Below are 21,245 nucleotides of genomic sequence, written 5' to 3' on the forward strand. Positions count from 1 at the left end.
AGGAGGAACATCTGCTGGAATATGGGTAGAGGGGGCATCCATTTGTTTTTGAAGTACCTTCCCTGTCAATAACAGAAAACCTCTAACACTCAGTGAAGAGGACAGCAGTCTCTTAAATTTTTTTTTTTTTTTGCTGCCAGTACACAAATACTTGATATATTAACCATTATATTGTGCCAGCAGGGCCTAGGGGTAAGCAAAAGAAGCACGTGCCTAGGGCACAACAGTGAAGGGGTGCTGGGACCCCTGATGTGTACCTTTTCTGCCTTTGCTTACTGGCAGCAGTGGGGGAGGAGCTGGGTAAGGTGGGTTGGAGCAACTGGCACAGTAGGGGGGGGAGAATAAGGATGTGTAGTCAATGTTTTGAGAGTCAGGCAGGGATTGAAGGGTGCAGGTTGGCCCAGTTTTAAATGCCAACATATACCTGATTCACATCAGTCTCTACCTCCATGTAATCTATGGCCCCTGTCTAGGTTTAGTTTGGATCAAAGATCTAGTGATGTGCTGACTGGCCCAGAACCCGTGGTACCTGCGGGTTTACCCATGGGTCGGGTTGGTTTGGGCCATCACGCACAGCCAATATGTGGGTTGCGGGCAAGCCCAGCTCTTCCTGCCACCCTCCCTGCCTGCAACATATCTGTGCCCCTTTTCTGCCTCGGCAGTGTCTATTTATAGATGATGCTTGCCCGCCCCCCCACTCTGTGAGGCATATTAATGGACGCAGCTCATCTGGCCAGGTGCAGGGCCACTTTTTTATTTTCCACACATCACTACAGAGTTCAGTTAACCTTTCTGTATTCTTTTTAGAAAAGTGTAAGCATATTTTGTGGAGGCAGATCCAGGGCAAGGCTTTTTGCAGCTAATTGGCACAGATTGGTTCTTCAACTGTCTGCAGTAGCTCAGACAGCCAACTATCTTGGTTTGGCGTTGTCGTTCTGGAAGGATCTTGTGTTACAGTGTTACATAGTGTATCAGTGTACTGATGGGTCCAGTGTATTAGAACAGGGAATAGGGTTTAATAATAATGGAGGATTACCCTATCACTACCATGATAAATGGCATCCTCTCACCTGGCAAAGCTTCTGTGCATGCTGCTGCTGTACTACTCCCCTCTACTTATGATTGGGGGAATCAGATTTTGTAGAATCCTACATAATCTTGGTGTAGCTTCATTCTTGGGGTATTCTAAACTGGCACCCTCTGATCCAGATTTGACTCCACTGTTAAAATTATATAGCAGCTCAAAAACAGATTTTTTTCATAGTGCTTATATAAAAACTAATGCTCCTAATGCAATTACTGGCATACCATGATGGTAGGAAAATGACAGCATCTAAAATGCACATGCAATTTGATGTAAATCAAACAAAATTACAAAGAAAATCTTCTGTCGGTATATCGTAATTTTCATTTCTCCCCCTAATCCTTGGGTGCCATTATGCTACTAACACACTCCAGAGTTCCCCTGCATCAATAGACGCACTGCGCACAATGTATCCTAACAGACTGGTGGGTGCTTCATACAGCAGCTTTATTAAGTACCTTTAATAAATGGTGTTGGTTTATACTTTATACACAACCACAGTTGCAGATGCGCAATGTTTGAGTTGTTGACTTTCCAAAGTAAAATACTTTTTAGACAAGTCATGCTGTGCTGCTAACAGCTACCATTAGTACAGATCCTGTCAGATGTGACCTCTTTTCTGTGCATATGGTTGCTACCTTTCCTATAACTCAAATCCAGGCAGACGGTGAGTTTATGACATAGCAATCAGCTGATTCAGTGCAGAGTACTGTCAATGTCCGAATTTCCTAATTTGGAAATCTGGATATGCAGTTTTGACTCGGACAGCCCTTGCAAAAAAAAAAAACAAAAAAAACTGGACAGGGGGTAACCCTAACTGTGCATGTCTCATGCTCTCCCAAGTGTTACACCCACAGAACTGCTATTTTTGTATGCTACCAGGCAGAATTTGTTAGGCATAAGAGACAGCAATCCAGTTAAAGGAAGCATTATGGCTTATATCACCTGTGTTCCATGTAGGCCTTATTCATGGTCTATGCCTGCACTGAGTCTTAGAAAGGTTCAGGCTGATGCCACACCAGGCGTAGGGCTGATTTTTTCGGCAAGCGGAAAAACGCTTGCCGAAAATTCAGCCCTACGCCTGCTACTTGTGCCTGCACCCGAATGAATGGGATACGCTCGGGTGCAGGCACATGTAGCCGATATACGCATGAAAACGCGAGACTTTGCATTCTCTCGCATTTTCGTGCGTATATCGGTTACATGTGCCTGCACCCGAGCGTATCCCATTCATTCGGGTGAAGGCACAAGTAGCAGGCGTAGGGCTGAATTTTCGGCAAGCGGAAAAAATCAGCCCTACGCCTGGTGTGGCATCAGCCTCAAATCAAATTGGCCAAACTGTGCAAGGAGAAGAGGCATCATCTGTTGCAAATCAACGGCTTTACATTGCCAGGCTTTTATGGCCCAAAACCCAGCGTAAGTTAGGAAACTCAAAAACATGTCAGGACCAAGCATGTCTTATTTGATCGCCTGTATTCTAAAGGACCTCTTTGCATCTGTATGCGATTTGTGAGGAAAACAAATGCAAATAATTAACTAATACCACAAAAGGACAGGGGATAAGCAAGTTCCCTACACTGTATAGTGAAGGAAGGAAATTCAACAGGAGCACAGCAGGCACAAATGGAATAGCCCCACTTTCATGCATGGGGTGATTTAACAGTGGTCTTTAAGAGTTAAAAAAAACTCATATTCAAGTTATGGTTTAAAAACTCAAATGTCTGGTATTTAAGTGCAAAAAACCTGAAAACTTGAATGTAAAAATCTGCCATCTAAAAGCTTGTGAATTTCTATAGAAGTCAATGGGAGCTGGCATAGGCAAAATCAAGCCATATTCTCAAACTCAAATTTTTCGAGGTTTGTATTTGAACAAGTTTTCCTTATTAATAAATAAGTGACCATTCGATATGCGAGTTTATTCGATTTAGAAAACCAAACTCAAAAATTGATAAATAAGTCCATTACTTTCTAATTTTGAACCGGACACTGGATAAAGTATCAGTGCACATAAACACTGTGTCCCAGTCCAACTCTGGATAACAAACTTTTATGTCTCAGTCCATAGCTGCGTTCCCCACTGCGTTTGTCACTTGCATGCTCCTGAATGAGTACAGCCGCATAGGAAAGAATGGTCTTCATCTAGTCCCGTCGATTTGTAGAACGCAGGAGAAATCCACCACAGAGGAACAAGGCAAAACCGCCTGTGTGCCCTAAACCATTTTGCAAGGAGTGTAATTTTTGGGCCACTTATTTACTTTAAATCTGTAAAAGCATAAGGTTCCCAAATGTTCTCATGTCCCAAGGATAAATGCATTTGCCAACAGCTGCCAATCAGAATGAGCGGGGTGGGGGGAGTAACCACATAACTTTGCTGCCTGCCTTTATGCTCTGTACCTAAACGTTAATGTGCATTGGTAATTTGGTGCTTTCTTTAGGTTTTCCATATGGCAACTCAAGTGTTAATGGTTTCAGTGTGCTGTATGGCAAGAGACCAATGCACAAAAATACATAAATAAACCAAGGCCATATTTTTTTTTTTTCCGGCACTGGTTTCTGCTTCTATGGATAAGGACATGGCAGAATAAATCAATTAACACTTGTAATGGAAAACAATGCCCCTAAACACTGCAGGTCTCTATAAAAAAATATATCACATAAAACTGCCCATATGTAAAACCTTGCTTCATTGAAATAAAACATTTTCATAAAAAAAAAAGTGCAATTTTAAGTATAAACTCCATCCTCTGGCTCATATCTGTGCTTACACACAAACCAAGGGCACATTGTGTGTTACATCAACCAAAGAATGTACAGTGCTTTGTCTTTTACTCCCACACTTCTTCCTGTTAGTTAGAGCTGCATTATTTCCTGTCAGGAAACACACAGGCCATCACAAAATGGTGGCTCAAAGGAAAAGATGTAAAAGACATTTACCGACATGTATATGCATATATGGTAAGGGGTTTTTTTTTGTTTGTTTTTTAAAAAAGGTCACTTATTATGACAAAAAATATCTGTTACGTATTCATGGTATAGTTTTCCTTTAAAATATCCAATGAATGGAATAGACAGAACTTCATAGTATTATTGTACCCATGCAAAGACAATCTAGATTTAAATGTTCCATGGCTGACATTTCAAAAGCCTTTTCACAGTTAACCTTCAAGGACTTACTGAAACAATCTGGAATTAGAAGTCAACCAACAGCCTTTAAAGGATAAATAAGTAGGGTTTACTTATCCTTCAACTCCACTCTCCATCAAGCAATATCTTCTCTTTATTTTCAGGCAAAGTACCCAGAAGCTATCACACATAGCTAAAACTAATAGGAAACCACTAAACTGCCCTTCAGTCAAGGTGCTTTTGAAACCTTATTTAAACAAAAAACTTGATTGTAGAGACAGAAAATGTACTTTTACGTCACCACAACAGAAATCGTTTTTTTAACATGTACTTATTTACAGCATGAATGACTCTCAATAAACAACATTCATCGGTACAAATACATGATTAAATAGTTATATGGTTTGTCACAATGGCAAGAGAGGCCTGGAAAAAGAACAGGAATAAGTAATTTATAAATATTGTAAAAGATTTTCAAATCTTATAAACAACTAGTGAGAACAGATTAGAAAAACCTGAACATTTACACCTGTTTCATTTGCTGAAGATGTATCCAATATTCTTTGGAATAAATTAAGCCCTAAAGTTTGACTCACTAACCACAATAACTCCCATCATCCACTTTTAATAATGAAAACCACTGACCAGCGGCGGCTATATGAATAAAAAAAAAATTGGTCAAATACTGTATTTTGTCTGCCAAAAATAAACACTTTAGAGTATGATACAATTTGTTACAGTTTTTTTTTTTTTTTTTTTTTGCAAAAACAATGATGCATAAGTTTAGTGCAAAACATCCCTCCCCCCCCTTAAATCTGAAAGGATGAGATCATCCAAAGTATCCTGTAAGTATGCTGTCTGCTCCGTGTCAATCTCCTCATGCCAATGACAGACTGGATTCATTCACATTCGCTTACTGCTACAAAATATGGCTATTTTGTAGAATAAAGCAAAAAAAAAAAAATGATTTGCAGATATTTGAATTTATCAGTCTGATGTCCTTTTCAAAGGGAAAATATTCTCTCTTCCACAAATGTCAAGATATATGGGAAATCTGTCGAACCCGAGTTTTTATTTCTTGGCGACACAATGGGCACGTTTCAAGTTGCAGGGCACATTCCATGCAGATGTCACTGGGGGGACAAAGAGAAGAACAGCATTTACTAGGAAGAGTTGTTCATGTATTACAACAAATCATTTTAGGCTGGTGTTTTGGACTACAGCATATAATGTCATCCTCACCCCAAATTAAAGAATTTCAAGATCTATAATTAGGTAAATTAATTCAGTTCATTTTTTGCATGTGTTATTTACAAAAACATTTCAATAGGTCTTCATTTTTAATTTTTTATAGTTTTTGAAGCAACTTTCAAATGGGGGTCACAGACCCTGAAAGCCAAATATCAATTGCTTTGTGAGGCTCAAGTGTTGTTACCCTTTATTTCTAATTTTTCTGTTCCGACCCCCTTCCTATTCATCATCCAGTCTCTCATTAGGGTAAACTGAACCCTAGCAACCTGACAGCTGCTAAAATTCCAAACTGGAGAGCAGCTATAATAGTATTTCAAAAACCGCAAAGAATAAAAAATGAAGCCCAGCTAACAAACGTTCTCAGCATATCACTTTCTACATTCTAAGAGTTAATTCAAGGGTAATTTAATGTAATTAAAATATAACTGGAGCAGCTTGCTACTCCCCATGGATAGCAATTACATTTTTTTTAGCTTTATTAAACATTGTATCTTAAGGTGAACGTCCAAAGATCAAGCACCCACAATAAATCTTAGCTACCGAGTAATGTCCTCCAAATGCTTTTCCCACAGCAATAAAGTAAATCGCCAGTGGGAAAAAACATATGGAACTTTGATAGTAGAGCAGTAAGGCTACTCCTAAAGGGGTGGTATATCTTTAAGTTAACTTATAGTATGTTACAGAATGGGCAATACTAACTTTACAATTGGTATTCAATATTTATTTTGTATAGTTATTTGCCTTCTTTTTCTTCTGACTCTTTCAAGCTTTCAAATTGGGTCACTGACCCCAGCAGCCAAAAACGATTGCTCTGCGAGTCTGCAGTTTTACTGTTATTGTTACTTTTTATTACTTATCTTTCTAGTCAAACCCTCTCCTATTCATATTCCAGTCTCTCATTGCCATTCTACCTTAGCAACTCCTTTGTTGTTAAGGTACTTTGGACCTTAGCAACCAGGTCCAAAGTACCTTGGACCTTAGCAACCAGATTGCTGAACAAAAAGTAAAATTATTTAAAAAACAAAAGAAATGAAGACCAATTGTAAATTGTCTCATAATCTCTATATCATACCTAAAGTTAACTCAATGGTGAGCTTTGTATTATTTTGGTGACATAATGTGGAATTTGTAATGTACTTTTAATGCTGTGGTTTTGAATCTTGTGTGCCATGAATAAAGTATGCCTTCATTTTCTTCCTGTTTACACCAGTAACTTTTAAATAATTTATGCTCCTTGCAAGCAAATTTAAATGCAAGCAAATTTTAACATGTTATATAGGACTATGGGGTCATTACTGTACTAATACGTACATTGTTTGTTCTGTTCAAATAACCAATATGTACATCGTTTGTTCTGTTCAAGTAAGCTGTGCAGCTTAGTGTATGCTGGCCTAGTGTACCACAAATTTAAACTCTTCAGACATTCCACTGCAGCCCATAATCACTCAGTGCTCCTTTATGCTATGAAAGTGCAGTATTTCCTTCAGTGTCAGCATGTCTCATCCCAATATATTCAATCAAATGCCCTTTGCTTGTCAAACATGGGAAACCTTAGTTAAGACCAGTTTTAACACAGAAACACTTATGTTTCGCTCACCTGTGTCCACATGGCCTCAGTTCTGTGTCCGCTAATTCGTCACAGCAAAGGGTACAGCAGTTTTCTCTAATGCTCACTTGTTTTAACAATGCTAGCCTTCTATGCCTGAAAAGAAGCAGAAGTCACAAAATCATTTCCTGTTAAAGTTTTCTGATGGCAATTTGTATAGGATGGCTATAAATGACTGTAAAGTCAATCTGAGTGCATTTTTAACATGAAACCTGTGGCAGCCCAAGTGTTTCATAATTCAGCATTAGTGGCCCCCAAGCGTAATCTTTACAATCAACAAGCATTAAAGGAGAAGGAAAGGCAAAGTCACTTGGGGGTGCCAAAATGTTAGGCACCCCCAAGTGACTTTAATCACTTACCTCGTACCCCGGGCTGGTGCCCCTGTACGGAGAGAACAGCACCAGCCTGGGGTACCTGTAGCGAGCGCTTCCTCCTTCCTATTCGAGCTGCTGCTGTTTGTATGGGACAGGCACATGCGCAGTAGAGTGAAAAGCCGACTTCTCTGTTAAAGTTCCCAGGAAGGAGGAATCAATCGCTGCTACCCCGGGCTGGTGCTGTTCTCTCTGAACAGGGGCACCAGCCTGGGGTAAAAGGTCACTTGGGGGTGCCTAACATTTTGGCACCCTCAAGTGACTTTGACTTTCCTTCTCCTTTAAGTTAATTTTTCTTGTCTGTAGGGTTAACATTCTGTATCTTTCTGCTCCCTCTTCCCCAGTGTCCTATCTACCAACTCTTTTTTCCCCCTATATACCATTAGAATAACAACGCCTGTCATACAGAGTTAAAACAGGGGCTTCTCAGTGGCTTGGATATTTCAGCTCCTTTAAAGTTCTGTAGGATCGGGAAGTGCTAAAGTAAAACTGGCTTCATATTATTGCTTAGTGCCAGAAATAACAGAAACCATACATACTTCTTAATTAAATTAATAGTCAAAAAATATGTTCAGCACATGCCTGAATCACTGAGCCCATGTTAAAGGAGAAAAAAAGGCAAAAACTAAGTAATGTAAATACAGCCATAAGCTCTCACAGAAACGCTGCACTGACTTCTCTAAAAAAAAGATTTCTTGTGCCTGTAATTCATGTTCCAGAGACATGCAGCTCTCTGCTCTCTCCCCTCTCCTGCTCCCCCCTCCCTCAAGAATGCTAAGAACTCATTCCCCCCCCCCCTTAGGAATGTGGATCTGAGCCAAACAGCAGGAAGCTGACTCATAGTGGTCTCGGTGCAGGAGTGAGGCATTATGGGAACTTTCTTTACACAGCTCAGTGTTTTTTCTTCCTATGAGGTTTCTGATCATCTGAACAGGTGAAATATGGGGAGACTTAAGGGCACTATTGAGACAACTGAAGGTATGCCTGCAGCTTGAGATTAACTCTTTATTAGCCTTTCCTTCTCCTTTAAAAGGGGCTCATGTTGAACACTGTCCCTTTAACTGGATATAGCAGCATAATGCTGTGTTTCTTAAAGCTGGATACAGAATCAGTTATTGCTACATACACTGTACTTGAAAATGAATACCTAAAGCCATAACTGCTTTCAGACCACTGTGTGGTATAAGGGTAGAACCTAACCTTTTTCTCTTCTTTTTTTATTATTTCTCCCTTTGCCTATTTTTCCCCATGCTCTTCCTTTAGTATTTGTCCCTTCTTTAACTTTGTGTAATAATTCTACAACAATACAACTGTGATCATTGATCTTAACAAAACCAATCAATCAATCATGATGTAGATGTTATGACTTTTTAATATGTCTGTACAATGCACTACATGAAAAAAGATATGTAAATTAAATAAAAATAACGGGGTAGAAGACTGAAAGGGTTTGAGCAGACTTATACAAAAGTGATAAACAGCATCAAATATATACAATAAATACAATGTTTATTTTTACCTGGGCAATATAACTTTTTCTTCAGGTGCCAAAAATGCATAATCATTGAAAGTGCTAAATTTACTTGCAGGTGGATATTTGAAGGGTTTTGCTCCAAAGTTAAACTCACATTGCTGATAGGACATAAAACTTGCTGCAGCAAAAAATCCAGATCTGGGAAAAAAGAATTATATGTTAAATGGCCAGTGTTGCAAAGTGTTTTATTTAATTTTTTAATGGAGGGAAGCAGGACACACAATAGGCAAAGGCAGATCTATTTAGTGTGTGGCCAGTCCAACACTCAGAACAATTAGGGGGTAAGCTGGGTCTCGTTATTCTCTGGTTGAGCCCTATAACTGTCTTGCACAGGGACCATCCAAGGTCTTATTCCACCCCTGAATACAAGGCAGTTGGTAGTCTCACCATAATGGACTACAACTGTGTAATATTTTTATTCTGAGGGAACAGCACACACTACATCTCATTTACATCAATGCAAAATATGGCAGGTAAATGAACAAACATATCAAAACCAACATCATAGTTTACAGTTAAGTTCAGTGTTTCTTACTTGATTTCAGTTCCCTCGCCTATTAGCTATGTAGCAACTCCTTTGTTCTAGCACATTTAGTGATATAACCGAGTTTAATACTAAAAACCTAGACAGCATCCAGTAAGCAGTACTGTAGGAGAGGGTTGCCTAGCAGTCCTTTGTTAAAGTGATGAATTTAAGGACGTAAAGTTCCTCTGCTTTCCATGGTGGGCAGTGCAGTTTCTTTGGAAATTAGGGACTTCAAGGCGAGAATTCATCATTATAACATAGAACAAGGTGAGGGAGGTGTTGAAAGCCACTGCCAGCCAAATGGGTTGGGTAAATGGTACCTGTGAGTAAAAAGCAGCCTTTTATGAATTCCTCTCACTTTAAAGAATCATGTAGGTCTTTGCAAATAAACTTATACATCTTTGGCAGTTCAGATAGTGTTTATGCACAATGTTTACATTGTTTACAAAACAGGTTTACACTTTTAAAGGGGGTTGTTCACCTTTAACATAACTTTTAGTATGATATAGAGAAAGATATTCCAAAACAATTTGCACTTGGATCTTCATTTCTTTAATATTTGCAGCTTTTGAATTAGCTTTTTATTTAGCAACTTTCCAGTCTGGAATTTCAAACACCCCAGGAACAGTGGGGTATAGCTGTTACCACTAGGAGGCAGTACACAACAACAAAAGAGAAACTTGCTCCTCATCTGCCAGCTATACCCCCATGCAGGCAGGGCCCAACTCAGTTTTGTACCAAAGCCAACAGGAGAACATGAAAAACATTTTAACTGTAACTGTACTGAACAGAATAAAATCCTGTGTTGTTATCAGCATGTTTCCAGAGAGGAAAGTCCTGTGTCCCCAAAGCAAAGAGAAAGATTTAATTGTGAGTACACAAAATCTATGTTTCTCAATCGTCTGCTTTGGGGGACCCAGGAACAGTGGTGACATACTAAGAGAAAGAGGCCCAAGTGGAAGAGTCCACCATGGCTTGGAGAACCTTTTTGGTAAAGCAAGTGTCAGATGCTACAAAGACGCCAAACTGGTAAAACTTGATGAAGGAGTGGGCGGAGATCAAAGTAGCTGCCTTGCATAGCTGCTCCACTGCCGCTTGGTTGCAGAAGGCCCAGGACATGCCCAGGACATGCTTGTACCCCTGATACCAAGGCTGATACCACCTTGGGAAAGAACAAAGGAACCTTCCAAAAAACAGCTTGGTCAGAGTGGAATACAAGAAAGGGTGCTCTACATGAAAGGGCAGCGATGTAGGAGATGCGCTTAAATTAGGCTACAGCCAAGAGAAGAAAGGTTTTCAGTGTGAGCCAAAAGGAGTGGAACCAAGACCAAGGGTTCAAATGTCAGGTTCTGCAGCCATTTTAGAACCAGGTTGAGGTCCCACAGGGGCACTTGATCACAGAACTGAGAAACTATGTGTGCTACCCCCTAAAGGAAGGTCCTCATGTCCAGGAGGAAAGGCAAGCACTTCTGAAAAAGGCAGAAACCTGAGACTTAAGGAATCCCAGGGACAGGCCCATGGACAGAGTGGTTCTCGGATGTTTGTGAACCCTTTGAAATTTTCTACTTTATATGAATGTAACCTAAAACATAATTTGCTTTTCAATCAAGTACTAAAAGTAGATGAAGAAGACCTAGTTAAACAAATGAAACACGCTCCCTTCCCCCTGCGATGCTCCCGGAGCGCTGACAGAACAGAGTAAGCAGACGCCGCTTACTCTCATGCTCCCCCTGTCTATGTGCATAACTTGCCGTCAAATTCAAATGGCACCAAGTGCAGGCATAGACCTGCAAGTCTGGGAGTGTGAGGGGCTGGCTAGAAGCGAGGAGCCAATCAGCAGACCCTGTTCTTCTGTCCCATGGATCCCAGTAGGAACCAAAGAGTTTGCCCCCCCTTCAGCACAAGGTACTAAGCTGAAGTTCCTGCCTGAGATCTGAATAAAAATGTCTATCCCAGGGACCTGTAAGAAAAGCAGAAAGTGAAAAAAAATAAAAAAAATAAAAGAAGAAAGAACTCCCCCCTAAGGCGACTGATTTTAGGACACTAAAAGAACTGGGAAAGACGGCTTCGCAGAGGGGGTGTAGCCTGCTGGGAATGGTCAGATTGGCCCCCTGGGAGGGCGGTCAACAACTTTTGTTCTTTTAGTGTCCTTTCCTCCCAGAAGGTAATCTTAACCCTCCAGTACCTGTGTCCTCCTAAAATGAAAGAAAAAGGGATCCACTTTTGAAAAGGAAAGACCTGTAGTGAATAGCGTTCTCTGTGTTAGAAAATGCCCCCAGTGCGAATCTCCCTATATCTCCAGGTGTTGGGGGAACAAGGGGACCTGCAGAAGACTGACCCATACTCACCCAGTGGATGGATCTCCTGCTTCTTGTATGTCTAACAGCCAGTGTTTTCCCCTCGAGAAGGAAGGGAAGGATAATAAGCTGGGTGGTCAGCACAGTTGCAGTAGACCCCCATGGTGGGGGTTGTAGGATATGGCCACCCTACTCAGTGTAGGAGTCCTGAGCAACCCCTGTTGTCAGTATTAAATCTGACTAAGATGAACAGAGAAAATAATAAACAGTAGTAGGAAAAAATACATTCTAACCTCTTGAGGACACAACAAAAATATTGAGCTAGGCTCTGCCTGCACTGGAGGTATAGCTGGCAGAGGAGGAGCTAGTTTCTCATTTTGTTGTTGTGTCCTGCCTCCTAGTGGTACCAGCTATACAAGATAAGTGATAAAAAGTAAAGGTGGCCAAAAAAAAAAAAAAAAGGGCACCATCAAAAGGCCTCCCCGAAAGACATCTGGCCTGAAATTTGGCCAGATTTTAATCAGTCTGTTTTTTTCCATCAGATGGGGGGGCCATATCGGCTTGTTGATGTGGTCCCTAAACAGACAGGGTCTATTCCTGCCCTAGGCCCAAACGGTAGAATTAGCCCGATATTGCCCACCCATAGGTACATATCGGGAGAACGAAAAACGAGTGGATCTTACAGCGTATGGGCAACTTTTCTGTAACGATAAAATTGTAGCCTCACATAGCAATACTTTTTTGTCTGCCAGGGTTAGTGACTCACTTTGAAGGCTGGAAGGATGCAGAAAAAAATCATTCAAAAAAATTAAGACCAACTGAAAGGTGCTGAGAATTGCCAATTCTATAACATACTAAAGGTGTACATCCTCTTTAAAACTGAAGGGAAATTTTTTTTTTCTATAACCTGCCACCCACATGACTACTCTACCCTAGAGACATACAGCATACCGTATATACTCGAGTATATGCAGAGTTTTTCAGCACGAAAAATGTGCTTAAAAACTAATGCTCGGCTTATACTCGAGTGAATATGGCATTCGGCGTGCACGCCACAACCCCCCCCCCCCCCCCCCCCCCCGTGTGTACTCGGCCGTTCGCGAGCGCTGCCTATATTCCCCAACCGCTCTCCTACCTGAAAAAGCTGGCGCCGAGCGAGGAGCATTTAGTCCCTTTATTCCCCTCCAGCTGTGTAATTTCCCAACAGTGTATGACTACTAAACCACTCCCTATAAACAAACCTGACTTATGCAAATGCAATAAAGAAGCAATAATGGTTTGATTGGGATGCACAAAGTGAATTAGCAGTTCTATTTTTCAGGGATGTGAAATCTGCATTCAGCTCTGTAGAGCTGTGTTTCTGTGAAGCAAGGACCCATGGGATTCATGGTATACTCTGCTTGATTGCCAAAAAACAAACCACGCTGAGATGTCAAGTCTACTGGGCTTATGGAGACGCGTCAGTCAAGGACCACAATAGTGCAATGGTATCAAACGCAAAGACAGTATTTTTGTTATGTATGTTAACTAGTAAGTTGGGATCCTGTTGATGGGTGCCAACTGCCCAGGATATCCTCTAGATGTAGGTGATAAGCTTTTATTGGACAATTTGCTTCCTTTATTAATTATTTGATTATTGAAACTTAGCAGAAGCTGCTTTATTTCCCACCCTAGGCTTATACTCGAGTCAATAAGTTTTTCCAGTTTTCTTAGGTAAAATTAGGTACCTCGGCTTATATTCGGATCGGCTTATACTCGAGTATATACAGTAAGTCTCCTGCAACTACAGACAGGACCCTCAAAAGACACATTTCCTACATGATCCTTAGCAGAGACAATCATTATTTTGGGGCCATTAACAACAAATCAAAAGCCTTGGTGACTTTTATATCCTTATTATATCCATACTGTTATTATATTATTCCCTTTATGAAAGTATTTGCATTTGTTACTCTGTTAAAATGAAGCTTATATAATAAAATAATTTTATGATGCAAATTACTTACGTTGCGGATGAGAAAACTTGCTTTTCTGGAGGAAGTTGGTAACCATTTAAAGAGAAAATCATGAGCTTTTTTTGTAGGTCTAATAAAAAGCCAACTGTGTCTCCTGAAATAAACATTTATTGAAGACCAACATGAAATAGTAAAGTGTTTCTTACAAAGTTTCAGCTACCTTCAAAAACTGCATATTTTTTTGAGTTTGTAAATGAGTAAGGTAAAAGTAACTCTGTTCCCTTTCTTAATTATTCAGACACATAAAACCAACGCCACCAAAAAACTTATGAAAACTTATTCAGGGTGCTTCTCTCTGCACTTTTGCAATTCAGGGGCAGATTTATCAAAATGTGCATTTATAGCTTAATACATAAAAACTTACCCATGTTCTGTTCATTCCTATGGGATTTGTGCAAGTGTATTTATCAAATGGGGAGTTCTAAATTTCTCCCACTGATAAACAAGATTCTAAAAATGACATAGGAATGATTTGAACGTGGGTGAGTTTTTATGTAATAACCTCTAAACTCACATTTTGATAAATTTGCCCATTAGTTTCTGATATATTTTCATGTATAGAGTGATTTTGGTTCAACTGAGTCAGCAACCCATGGGTTAACTAAATATAGACAGTGCAAAGAAAGTAAATAGATCTGTGTTTTATCCACAAGCATAGAGAATCTAATGTGGTGAAAAATCCAGTGTCTCACTTCGACATGCCGATATCTGCTCCATGTGTCTGCACACGGGCCAGCTTTGTGTCTGTCAGTGCAGAGACATGGCAGAATTGATGGAAGCGCATTGGCTTCTCTCTGCCTGCAGAGAAAAGGCAGGTCATGGATACCCTGTACCTGTAGCTGAAAACCCTGTCTAGCAGTATAAAACTGTCTGAAATTGCTAATAACATTTAAAATAGAAATTTAGTGTAAATGGCAAAAGTGTTCCGAGGACCACTCTAAGTCAGTTTACACAATTACTTTTTTCTGTTCATCTTGTTAAGATGCAATTAAGGAATTTAAATCAGAGAATTATGTAAAATGTATAACTTTGGATGAAATACAATTGTTATTAACTTAAAATACAAACATCAGTAAGTTGGAGTAAAAAAATGTGTGTGTTTATGAAAATGGTGATTTCACATGTTGTTATTAATACACATACTGAATATCAGTGAGTGCAGTCTGGCTTTTAAATTGTATTACAAATATACACACATTTTTTTCTCCTTTCCTTTGTATTATAGATAGGGATTTATGAAAATGAAATGAAATTGTCTATTTCTGGTTTGGTGAAGGAGAAAACAAATACATTATTAGGCAAATATTGGCAACTCAAAGTGATCAGTTCATCACTAAGTCTTATAGAGCAGTTAGTCGCCCGCGATAGATCTGTGCTATCATGGGCCTTTCCACTGATGACTCCTATTGCTGCCGGTGGAAAGGCATTTCGGAGTGGTTAGTCGCCTACGATAGCAGCAATCTATTGGAAAGCCCTTTACATCTCTTCCGTATTCCAAAGTCGCGCAAATCTTCCTCCTGCAGTCAACTTTCTGTGACTTCAAAAAACCGAAGTTATGCAAAGGGCTTTCCACGGTCAACCCCTATTGTTGTTGCTGGTGGAAAGGCATTAAGAAGCGGTTAGTTGCCAGAGATAGCAGAGATCTATTGCAGACGACTAAACCGATCTGTGGGACATCAGCCTAAATATTGAGAGAGGAGAGATACTGTATACTTAAAGCACATAATGATCATAACATCCAGCAGATTCATACCTTCTTTCCAACAAGGATGTTGGTGAGGCTTACTTTTAGCATTGTACCAGATCAGCTGCCGGCAGCCGTCATATGCGCAGGAATACTCATCATCCCCAATACCATATCCTTCCTAAAATAATGCATGAATGAAGAGGGGTAAAGGTAAAGTACATTACCTGAAATTACAAACCATAAAATTTAAGTTTTGTTTCAGGGATCTACTTCTGACTGTGTCAGAATTTGTATATTTTTTTATTAATAATTTTATACTTTGTTGTTTAGGTATGGGAACGCTTATCTGGAAACGCGTTATCTAGAAAGCTACGAATTCATCAAATAACTAAAAATTTACAAATATGGATTGCCTTTTTCTCTGTAATAATAAAAAAGTCACTTGTACCTGATTTCAACTAAGATATCATTAATCCTTATTATACGCAAAACAATCATATTGGGTTTATTTGGTGATCCAATTAATGAAAGGTCCCTTATCTGGAAACCCCCAAATTCTGAGCAGTCTAAATAACATGAATATATCAAACCCATATACAGGTTTCATTGTCCCCTTCTAATTCCCTGTGTTTGTAATATTTTGTAGCTACTTAAATAAACACAGTACAATAACTATCTGACTTGAGTGACTGATGGCATAGGGAAGATAGCATATTTCCACAGAAGCACTTACATGATTAAGAAATTTGCTGTCTTTGGTGGCCCAGCCTATCTGCATGACTCCAGATGTAATAACAGTCACTTCATAGTACCATACACCAGAGTCAACACAGAAAGTGCAGCGAACACTCTCAAAGGAAGAAGCGTCACATCGAGCCTAACAAAAAGGAAGTGAAAATCACTAAAGGGCAAATGGTACTGTTTATAAATTAAGGCAGAATTCTCCATGTAGAGAAATCTAAACCAGAATCATTGTACTGAAAGAAACCAGGTATATTGTAGTGTTTAAAAGAAAACAAAATATTCTGATATAAGCACAGAAGGACTTGAAGAATGCAGTCCTTACTTCTAATCCATATGGAGAGATCTTAAGGTACTCGCTCACATCATTACTGTTAAGCATGGCATTAATTGAAGACAAATTTGCTTTCTCATAGGTCAGCCTTCTGCCTTCTTTTAAAACTGAAAAAAATGGAATAAAATATTAGTGGTTACATGTTCATACCATTAGTACTATTATTACTAGTATAAACATCTTTTTGCTCCAGTTTTTATACATTTTGTAATGTTACAAAAAAGATAAATCATTTCAGAACTTTTTCCACCTTTAATGTGACCTATAAACTGTACCACTCAATTGAAAAAAAAAAATCTTTTAGGTGGAGGGAAGAAAACCGGAAAATGAATATAATGTGGTTGCATATTCAAGTGTTCACACCCTTAAACTAATACTTTGTTGAAGCACCTTTTGATTTTATTACAGCACTCAGTCTTTTTGGGTATGAGTCTATCAGCATGGCACATTTTGACTTTGCAAGATTTGCCCACTCTTCTTTGCAGAAACACTCAAAATCTGTAAGATTGTGAGGGCATCTCCTGCGCACAGCCCTCTTTAGATAACCCCACAGATTTTCAATTGGATTCAGGTCTGGGCTCTGGCTGGGCCATTCCAAAACTTTAATCTTCTTCCGGTGAAGCCATTCGTTTGTTGATTTGGATGTATGCTTTGAGTCGTTGTCATACTGAAAGATGAAGTTCCTCCTCATGTTCAGCTTTCTAGCAGAAGCCTGAAGGTTCTGTGCCAATATTGACTGGTGTTTGGAACTGTTCATAATTCCCTCTATCTTAACTAAGGCCCCAGTTCCAGCTGAAGAAAAACAGCCCCAAAGCATGATGCTGCCACCACCATGCTTCACTGTGGGCATGGTGTTCTTTTGGTGATGTGCAGTATTGTTTTTGCGCCAAACATATTTTTTTTGGAATTATGGCCAAAACTTCAACCTTGGTTTTATCAGACCATAACACCTTTTCCCACATGCTTTTGGGAGACTTCAGATGTGTTTTTGCAAAATGTAGCCTGGCTTGGATGTTTTTCTTCTTAAGAAAAGGCTTTCGTCTTGCCACTCTTCCCCATAGCCCAGACATATAAAGAATAAGGGAGATTGTTGTCACATGTACCACACAGCCAGTACTTGCCAGATATTCCTGCAGCTCCTTTAATGTTGCTGTAGGCCTCTTGGTAGCCTCCCTGACCAGTTTTCTTCTCGACTTTTCATCAATTTTGAAGGGACGTCCAGTACTTGGTAATGTCACTGTTGTGCCATATTTTCTCCACTTGATGATGACTGTCTTCACTGTGTTCCATGGTATATCTAATGCCTTGGAAATTCTTTTGCACCCTTCTCCTGACTGATATTTTTTAACAATGAGATCCCTCTGATGCTCTGGAAGCTCTCTGGGGACCATGGCTTTTGCTGTGGGATACGACTAAAAAAATGTCAGGAAAGACCAACTAGAGGAGCTGAACTTTATTTGGGGTTAATCAGAGGCACTTTAAATGATGGCAGGGGTATGCCGACTCCTATTTAACATGATTTTGAATGTGATTGCTTAATTCTGAACACAGCTACACCCCCAGTTAGAAGAGGGTGTGCACACTAAATGCAACCACATTATTTTAGTTTTTTTGGTTTTCTTCCTTCCAGCCTAGGGGCTGGATGGCTTCTTAGCAAATGAGGGAATACAGGGTTATGGGAGATAGCTCTAAGTACAAGTTGATCCAGGGACTGGTCTGATTCCCCTCTGCGGCAAATTAGAGAGGCTTCAGATGGGGTTTTTTGCCTTCCTCTGGATCAACTAGCAGTTAGGCAGGTTATATATAGTCATTATGGTTGAACGTGATGGACATATGTCTTTTTTTCAACCCAACTTACTATATTACTGTGTACTATGTAAAAGATTTCAGTTTGTTTTTCAATTGAGTGGTACAGTTAATAGGTCACATTAAAGGTGTAAAAAGTTCTGAAATGATTCATCTTTGTCTCATTTTTGTACAGCACATGAACCTGACATTTTACAAGGGGTGTGTAGACTTTTTATATCCACTGTATGTACATAGTCACAGGTATGAGCACTTTGTTCAGTGTATGCCCATAAAATTCCATTTCTGCTTCACTGCACCCCCACCAAATAGTTTAAAATTGTTTAGTGGTGAGCACAACTTTTCCTTTTTGCTATAGTTTATAAAGGAGCAGTTGAATGTTGAAATAGGTAAATACTGCCCCTTTGGAGGAGTACTTAACTGATAGAGGTAGAACAACAGAACCACTGAATAAGAGAGCAATTAGGTTTAGCCAAGAGTGCCATTAGCTATATAGAGCTATGGCATGTTGAGTCTATGCTGCAGTGCCTATCCTGGTGTAGACTGCAATGCATATAGTGAACTGGAGTTTGAAAAACATACATTACATTTAGATTTTGTTAATCTTGCAATCGTTAAGATAGAATTATAAAAATTATTATTATGAACCTGATAAGGACAAATTTCAATGCCCATTTCAGTGCATGAAATATCAACCCTTTTCTCAACAGGCCCCACATATTGGCATGTGTTACAAATTTTCTAATAAAAATATAGGTGCTTACATAGGTTGTCTAGACTCCATTGGGCACAAAATCCAACCTGTCGCTTCAAAAAATCTCCATTATTTGTCCAAGTCTCAAGCAAGAGGAGACGATCGCTGATTTGTGAAGCAGAAACAGTAATTTTATTTTCACCTAAAACAAAAGCAGGAATAATTAACAGGGAAGGTCCATGAAATATGAGAGCTGTCAAGTTTGTAGGTAATGTATATTTAAAAGGAGAAAACAATAGAAATTAGGATATATTGCTGTGTTTATACACCACGAAATAGCCTTAAGATTGGTGCAAAGATTGCATCCCACTGTAAACTCCATTCAAGTACATGGAAGTGGAAAAGGATTTTGCAAGCCGGATTAAAGTGAAATTGTGCTCAAAGCAAGTGTTAAGTGCGGGACCCCCTAATGCTTAGAACATTGAACTTTGCACAACAAGAGTTGTCAATATGTTTTAATGAGTGACAAGTAACATGGCTAAAGAGCAAATCTTTCCTTTATGTCTTTTTCTTTAATAGATTCAACATGGTGCCACAACTTGCTAAATAAGGCCCACAATGTTTAGTTCAGACACCCAGTCAAGAAATGTATATATTTAGGCAAACTTACTTGTTTGTGAAAACTTTTCCAGTGCAATAAGTGCAAAAAGAATGACCATGGGATGGAATTTGACATTCTGGAAAAAAAAAACACAATACATTTTTTTAAATTAGAGGTATATCAACATAGATTTTATTAAAGTAAATTTTAGTAAGAAAAATGTATAAACTGCAAACATTTTTGAATAAGGCCTTAGGCCAGAGACATCCCATTCCAGTCAATGGCAGACCACATGCATTCTTTAGGGTATTTCTCCTGGTAGGGGAAACACCTGGTGAAGCATAATTACAGTGGCTTGCAAAAGTATTCGGCCCCCTTGAACTTTTCCACATTTTGTCACATTACAGCCACAAACATGAATCAATTTTATTGGAATTCCACGTGAAAGACCAATACAAAGTGGTGTACACATGAGAAGTGGAACGAAAATCATACATGATTCCAAACATTTTTTTACAAATAAATAACTGCAAAGTGGGGTGTGCGTAATTATTCAGCCCCCTTTGGTCTGAGTGCAGTCAGTTGCCCATAGACATTGCCTGATGAGTGCTAATGACTAAATAGAGTGCACCTGTGTGTAATCTAATGTCAGTACAAATACAGCTGCTCTGTGACGGCCTCAGAGGTTGTCTAAGAGAATATTGGGAGCAACAACACCATGAAGTCCAAAGAACACCCCAGACAGGTCAGGGATAAAGTTATTGAGAAATTGAAAGCAGGCTTAGGCTACAAAAAGATTTCCAAAGCCTTGACGGAACACTGTTCAAGAGATCATTCAGAAATGAAAGGAGTATGGCACAACTGTAAACCTACCAAGACAAGGCCGTCCACCTAAATTCACAGGCCGAACAAGGAGAGCGCAGCCAAGAGGCCCATGATGACTCTGGACAAGCTGCAGAGATCTACAGCTCAGGTGGGGGAATCTGTCCATAGGACAACTATTAGTCGTGCACTGCACAAAGTTGGCCTTTATGCCATCTGCAGTTTGCCACAAACCATGTGGGGGACACAGCAAACATGTGGGGAGAAGGTGCTCTGGTCAGATGAGACCAAAATGGAACTTTCTGGCCAAAATGCAAAACGCTATGTGTGGCGGAAAACTAACACTGCACATCACTCTGAACACACCATCCCCACTGTCAAATATGGTGGTGGCAGCATCATGCTCTGGGGGTGCTTCTCTTCAGCAGGGACAGGGAAGCTGCTCAGAGTTGATGGGAAGATGGATGGAGCCAAATACAGGGCAATCTTGGAAGAAAACCTCTTGGAGTCTGCAAAAGACTTGAGACTGGGGCGGAGGTTCACCTTCCAGCAGGACAACGACCCTAAACATAAAGCCAGGGCAACAATGGAATGGTTTAAAACAAAACATATCCATGTGTTAGAATGGCCCAGTCAAAGTCCAGATCTAAATCCCATCGAGAATCTGTGGCAAGATCTGAAAACTGCTGTTCACAAACGCTGTCCATCTAATCTGACTGAGCTGGAGCTGTTTTGCAAAGAAGAATGGGCAAG

At 39.7% G+C, this 21,245-nt stretch overlaps 1 protein-coding gene across 1 annotated transcript in view; it reads right to left on the bottom strand.

Moving 5' to 3' along the window:
• Positions 1 to 4,948: 4,948 nt before the first annotated feature.
• rspry1 (ring finger and SPRY domain containing 1) overlaps positions 4,949 to 21,245 on the bottom strand; it is a 32,978-nt gene continuing 16,681 nt past the window's right edge. The window contains 9 exon segments of the mRNA NM_001015941.2: positions 4,949 to 5,340; positions 7,056 to 7,160; positions 8,955 to 9,107; positions 13,799 to 13,901; positions 15,561 to 15,672; positions 16,228 to 16,371; positions 16,561 to 16,676; positions 19,140 to 19,271; positions 19,740 to 19,806. Of these exon segments, the coding sequence (NP_001015941.1) occupies positions 5,244 to 5,340; positions 7,056 to 7,160; positions 8,955 to 9,107; positions 13,799 to 13,901; positions 15,561 to 15,672; positions 16,228 to 16,371; positions 16,561 to 16,676; positions 19,140 to 19,271; positions 19,740 to 19,806 (1,029 nt within the window). The 3' untranslated portion in view covers positions 4,949 to 5,243.

Source organism: Xenopus tropicalis, chromosome 4 (assembly GCF_000004195.4).
Source record: "Xenopus tropicalis strain Nigerian chromosome 4, UCB_Xtro_10.0, whole genome shotgun sequence".
NCBI lineage: Eukaryota > Metazoa > Chordata > Amphibia > Anura > Pipidae > Xenopus > Xenopus tropicalis.